This window comes from Polypterus senegalus, chromosome 18 (genome assembly GCF_016835505.1).
Source record: "Polypterus senegalus isolate Bchr_013 chromosome 18, ASM1683550v1, whole genome shotgun sequence".
Taxonomy (NCBI): domain Eukaryota; kingdom Metazoa; phylum Chordata; class Cladistia; order Polypteriformes; family Polypteridae; genus Polypterus; species Polypterus senegalus.
In genome coordinates this window covers 57,151,062-57,157,716 of record NC_053171.1, presented here as the reverse complement: position 1 = coordinate 57,157,716, position 6,655 = coordinate 57,151,062, and the positions used below count along the sequence as shown (strand labels likewise).

The following is a 6,655-nucleotide window of genomic DNA, read 5'->3' as shown; positions in this document are numbered from 1 at the left end:
GAAGAAGTCCATAGTCCTTGTTCATTGGAAATACAACCTGCCCTGGTTCTTGTGGCCTTTTTATGGTGAGGGACAGACTCTTGAAGTTGTAAAAGCATCAACTTTTCATTTTCAATATTTTGTATATGTTGAATAGCCAACAAGTCTGTGGGTCCATCTTTGGAGCTTGCAGTAACGCAAGCAGCAGCATGCGCTCTCTCTTTTCCCTTTATGATCAAGTCTGATTGAAGCATATTTTCCACACATTTTTATGACAGAGACTTCAGCAGGTAGCTGTAAAGCATAAAGCAACAAATTCATCAGGGAGCCATGTGTATGTTTTCTCCCTGAAGAAGTGAGAAATCCTCTTTTGTTTCCACTGTATGCCAAAGTCATACACCACCCCAAGGGCTAGTGTAAATTAGGGGTGTGCGATATTGGAAAAAAAAATCTCGATATTTTCTGGGACTTTGATGATAATAATAATTCCAAGATAATGTAATGTATTATTTGAAATTATATTGAATTATATTTTTGTCATCTATTGCTTTACTTATCAGGTCTTTTTGTATTTTTAAACGTCATAATAAATAAGATCAATTTAACTTAAACTGCATTTTATAGAGGAACCCCAAATTACTCATCGATCGCAATATGACACCTATGCCCAAAACTGGGTAGCCTCTTCCAGTTATTAATTCGTAGTGCACTGACAACGTTAGCCTAGCTCTCTATTGTCATGCAAACCATGCGGTCTTCTCGCAGTGACCATGATGCCAGCGCATCTTTCAGACCTTGCGCAATGATTTCGCCAGTGTGATCTTGTGGGAAGTAGGATGTTTGCAAACAGAAGCTTTGCAGGTGCCAGTTTTCGTCAATGAAATGCACCGTCAGGAAAAGGTATGGCTCGGATGTTCGGCTTGACCATAAATCCGTTGTTGTGGCAAAATGTGAAACATTTTGCAGTTTATGCGTCAGAGTTTGGCGGCACGAATCATACAACTTAGGCAGAGCTGTTTGACTGAAATATTTTCAGCCAGGCAGTGTGTACCTTGGGTCAAAGTATTCAAAAGTTGTTTAAAACCATCTCTCTCAACCACTTGAATTGGCACCATATCTTTTGCGATGTAATTGGTGACGGCGTTTGTTATGTCATGCCATCTGGTGCTTTTCTTATCGTAAGGCACTTTTTTGCAGAATGAGTTCGCTAAAGTTTGCTGAGTGTGATTTTGTGCTTGTACCTTGGTTACTTTAGACTTGGGCTGGACAGTTGACTCCTTACGCTTTTCGTATTCTTCGTAGCCTATTCTGTGCGGTGGTTAGTTCGCAAATGGTGAAACAAGTTAGTTGTCGAGCTGTCTTTAAAGGCAACCGATTTACCGCATAGTTTGCAGATTGCCGTCTTTTGAGCAACATCAGTCTTTTCAAAACCAAACCACTGCCATGCGAGTGAGAATGAACCACGTCTGGCAATTAACTCTGACGACGTAGATGACGATGCTGTTTTATCATCTGGCGCTGTTTGTTCACTCATTTTGAGACAGGGAGCGACGGTAACTTGCGGCTTGCTGGACGTGCACGCCTACGCAACTCGCTTTGTGCACGCGCAGTGGTCTATACAGTTGCATTAATAAATGAACTCTGTTTCTTTTTTTTTTTGCAAAGCGAGTTACATACTCGATAATATAATCTCACACATCGTTAAAACAGCAATTAAGATATAATCGTAAACGATGTATATCGCACACGCCTAGAGTAAACGCTTACTGTTTTGTTTGCAGCCAGGCATCAAACTTGGACAAGCGCAAAACCCGACAGCAGCTGACTCAGGAACAGATCCGCCACAACATGGCAAAGTCGTATAGCAGTCACATTCTTTTTTTGACTCCGTAACAAATCCGTCTGTATTCCGGCAAGCTCAGTTCGTGCTTCTGTGGGAGGGACAAATGGATCCGCCCACATTTCGTCATGTAGATTAATTGACAGTTCAATCTCTTTCCACGAGAGCTTAAGTTAACGTGAGCGTAACACGCTTATGTTTTGAGTTCGCGCAAATTTGCGCCACAACGAGCAGTCTGAAAACATTTACAGACAACGGAATTGTTTTGGAGGAAGTGAGTCAAAATTCATTTTTAACAGTTGTGAGAAGTTCAAATGCTTTTTATATATAGTTAGCACTGCTAATTATTTTTAATGTGTCGCTATCATAGCAGGTTAAGATGAAATGTAATGAATTATGTTAACATGTCACTGTAATCATTTTAGTATTTGTACATATTTAGGCCGCAATGTTAAATTCATGTGCTGAATATTTTAGGCTCCACCAAATAAGGGTTAGTAGGCCTGTGTTCAAAATAATTTATTAAACGCTTTGTGTTGAACGTGGGCTTATTTCAGATACGCTAGAGAAAAAAAAAGATTTAAGAAATCATTATTTTCCTACCTTTTTGTTTTTCCCATGTAAGTGGCTTCGTGACCGCTGGAGAGGGTTACGTTAGTAAATCGTCAAAGCGCTGGGCTTTGTGAGATGTCAGAGGACCTACTAGTGAATCGAGCGCGACCGTCCGTTTGGGAAAAGAGGGTTGGGTGTTTGTCCAGCCAATACGGGGAAATGTGGTTTAGGCGAACCGCCAGTCATGAAACACTTTTAATTGAACGAACCTGCGCCTGTGGTAGTTTTAAACTTTTCAGTGTCGGTTTAGTTTATGGAAGGTTACACAATTTAGTCTTTTCTGAGTTCTTCACTTTAATAAAGTGCTAGGATTCGGGTTGCACTCCTAATATTTGTACAAAAATTACATGATAAAAATATATAAACGATTTCTTTAATTTAGATACAAAAAGTACTAATGTTAATGTCTTTTTATTTAAAATATTTTAGCAGAATCCTGATGGGGATATATACTTTAACTAGCAACATTTATCAAGCATAATCTGTACATTACATGTATTTTCTCTGTCCTTTTAAAGTTAACGGTTGTGAATATTCAAATTAGAATGGTAAATATATATTCACATATATTGTATCTTGCTGGCTTCTGCTAAATAATAAAAAAAATCCTTGTAAATTATTAGTATCTTTTTTGTTATATTACAATTTAAGTGATATAGGTTACAATTTAACTGAGGGCGGCATGGCAGGAGTGCTGCCTCGCAGTAAAGAGACCACAGGGTTCACATCCCAGGTCCTCCCTCTGTGCAGTTTGCATGTTCTCCCCCCTGTCTACATGGGTTTCCACTGGGTACTCCAGTTTTCTCCCACAGTACACAGACATGCAGATTAGGTGGATAAAATAAATTGTCCCTAGTGTATGGTTGGTGTGTCTGTTCACCCTGCAATGCACTGGCACCCTACTATCCAGGGTTTGTTCCTGCCTTTCACCCTATACTAGCCAGGATAGGCTCCAGCAACCCCCACAACACTGCTCATCGTGTTAGAAGATGACTGACTGACTGACAATTTAAGTGATATGGAGACATTTACCTGTCAGTAATGATTTCATTTATTATTTGTGGTGGCTTTTGTATAACCCTGGTACACGTTTAAAAAGCTGTTAACTAAATGTGTTTGTAGATCTGTTTTGTTTAAGCAAGGATCATCTGCAGTAGTAGTCTTTATTTCATTACCTCTTGCATTATTGCTGATAGGTAGTAGCTATTTTTGTCATTTTCTTATTTACTTAATGCAAACCAGGGTTGCATGTGCTGCTGGATCCTATTCCAATTAGCATTGGGCCAAAGGCAGGAACAAATCCAGGACAGGGCACCAGGGCTATTTTTGTTTTAATGTCTACAGTAAAGATAACAGCATTTAATGTTTGAATTTTTTTTTTTGTATAAATTAAAATGTGGAATTTAAACATTTTTTTTCTATGGCTAATGGATAAACTTGCTGCACATTGCAAACTACCATACAAAGCTTATCTTTAATCCATAGTCAAAAAAGCATTCTTGGTTTTATTAAAATGAGGGGTGAGGATGTGCTAGGTGGTATCACCTGCTGTTTAGGTAATGCATTTTGTGTGCAACATGTAAATATTATGTTTATTTTGAGCATTGTCTTTTTTTTCTTTTGCAGGATGTTTCTGGTAGTTCAGTTTTTAGATGAACAAAAAGCTGTGTCAGTTATACCACAGTCTTGGTACAGTGATGGCACAACCTTTTGGCCAAATTATAAGAGCAATCAAAGACTCAACAAAGCAGCAAGATATGCTGAGGAACCATGCCCTGACTGGACCAAGCATGATGTTAGAGTACTAAAGTCCTACGGTAATTGCAATGTTCAAGATACGAGTCGTATGTCCCTGACTTGATCCCTTTCACCAGAGAAATATTGCTGTAAAATATTGATTTCTTGCTATGTTAATTTTTTAATAGAAAAGCAACAAACATTTGTCTAAGGCCTTATTTTCATGTTGCAATCATGTGATTTTTCACTGTCTCCAGGCCTCATTTCCAACAACCATTATACGTTCATACTAGTGTTCATGAGAAATCAGGGCCTAGTTCACACCTTTCACTAACATGCAACTCTAGTGATTATCCATCCATCATCCAAACCGCTATATCCTAACTACAGGGTCGCGGGTGTCTGCTGCAGCCAATCCCAGCCAACACAGGCCGCAAGGCAGGAAACAAACCCTGGGCAGGTTGCCAGCCCACCGCAGGGCACACGCACACACTAGGGACAATTCAGAATCGCCAATGCACCTAACCTGCATGTCTTTGGACTGTGGGAGGAAACCCACGCAGACACGGGGAGAACATGCAAACTCCACGCAGGGAGGACCTGAGAAACGAACCCGGGTCTCCTAACAGCGAGGCAGCAGTGCTACCCACTGCGCCACCGTGCTGCCCTCTAGTGATTACATTTATCCAAATTGAAATTTACTCTTACTTTCTTACGTAGGTCTCTTACAATTTTTCCTAGTTTCACTTTGCTGGTTAAATGCTATGAAACTGTGATGCGATTACAAAAAAAGAAAATATGTGAATGCTAGATGTAAATGGGGCCTAGGTCGTAGTGATTTAAAAGATCACAGAAGTGATAATGTTATATTACATCACCTGATATTAACTTTTTTGAAATGCTTTTAGGAGATTACATGTCTGCATGGCAAGGGATGAAGAAGTCTTTGATTTGTCAAACTTCAGAATTGGATTCAGATGATGATGAGGATATAGGCAGGGTGAAAAGAGCTCCTAAACTAATGTAAGTTTGATTCAACTTCACATGTGTTTTATTGAATGTATGAAACGTTTGTTTTGAGTAATATATGCACATTTAATCTTCTGTAAACAGCCACTACTATGGTGACATGGACTGTGAAAGTGAACATGAAGACTTGGCTAATAAAACAAAAGTTCCCTTGACAAGATTTTCAAAACCTCAACAGTCAACTGGACCTTGCATGTTATCCCCACATTCTGCACCTCAGGTACCATCACCACCTTTACCATCTGTGCCACCTTGTTGCTCACCACCACATTCTTTGCTTCAGGTGCCACCTCCTTACCAGTCACTATTGCTCTCTGAAAATACATCTCAACAAATTTCCATGAGCCTTCCAAAACTGAAAAATACTTCTGAACTCTTCAAGCCTACTTACAGAGTGGATCGATGTGGAACAGAACCAATACCTTGCACTGGTAAGTTATGATCAGACTATTGATTGTACTTGTTTCACATATTCAACACATGTTTGAACATATCTATATGTTAGATACTTTATTAATCCCATATGGTATTTGTTGTCATGTTCATTTTGTGCCAGTATATTCCTTGATTTTTAGTGTTTTGGTTTTTAAGATGTTAAATTTTATATGTTCCAAAGGATGCTGTTTTAACATATATGAGAGTTATGTTTGCTCCAAAGTGCAAGAGTAGGATTCATTGCCTTTTCAAAGTATTCAAATGAATAGTATCATTTTTATATTTTGCTGGTATTTATTTTTCAGCTGCAGATCTTCATATCCTCACATTGCTTGAACATGTGAAGCACCAGCTGTCACAATTGGCTGTCATGATCAGTTCACTATCTGGTCGGCTAAACATTTAATGCTCACCTGATATGCCTGAGGAGGTCCAGTTTCCTTTGCAATCATTGGAGGAAGTGGGTGACTTTGAGGCCTGGTTGAAACAACCAACCAATGCTTTGAAGAAAAGAACATGGTATGGATTGCAAGCTAGACTTTGTTCTCTTTCTGGTTTTGTTTAACTTAAAATATTCACTTGGATTGTGTCATAATTTTAAACAATTACTAATTCTTTTGTACATAATAGGACAAGACCAAATCTAAACATTATATGCTAATCATAGGCAAAATAAGAAACTGTAGAATCAGTTATTTCTCAATGGAAAAATATTTTATGTTTCTAAATTAGTTCTAAGGTATGGTATGACATGGGTAGAATGTCTGAAATAAGTCTGCATTTTTTTTTTCTTCAGTAATTATTTATCATGGGTAAGTACTGTATGTTTTACACACAATACCCATGTGACTTTACAATTATTTGTGCATGGAGCTGTAATATTTACATAAGTGTCATCCCAAATTTGCACTAATATAGTTGTTTTAACTGTTAGATGGGTTATCTGTTACAGGATGTTTATTGTGTAAGGGACTATGTTTAGGAAAATATTTAATAGCTCTATAGTGTCCTACAGTTACAAGA

General features: G+C 38.4%; 1 protein-coding gene across 2 annotated transcripts; it reads left to right on the top strand.

Annotated features, from left to right (window-relative positions):
* The first annotated feature begins 821 nt into the window (after positions 1–821).
* Positions 822–6,121, top strand: LOC120518979. Of its 2 annotated transcripts, XM_039742035.1 has the most exons (5): positions 822–879; positions 4,058–4,248; positions 5,077–5,191; positions 5,282–5,628; positions 5,938–6,121. In XM_039742035.1, the coding sequence occupies exons 1-5, from the start codon at positions 857–859 to the stop codon at positions 6,036–6,038; spliced, it is 777 nt and encodes a 258-aa protein (XP_039597969.1). In that variant the 5' UTR covers positions 822–856; the 3' UTR covers positions 6,039–6,121. The 2 variants fall into 2 exon arrangements, with proteins under 2 accessions (XP_039597969.1, XP_039597968.1); XM_039742034.1 differs by lacking the exon at positions 822–879 and having other exon boundaries at positions 3,958–4,248.
* Positions 6,122–6,655: the final 534 nt, after the last annotated feature.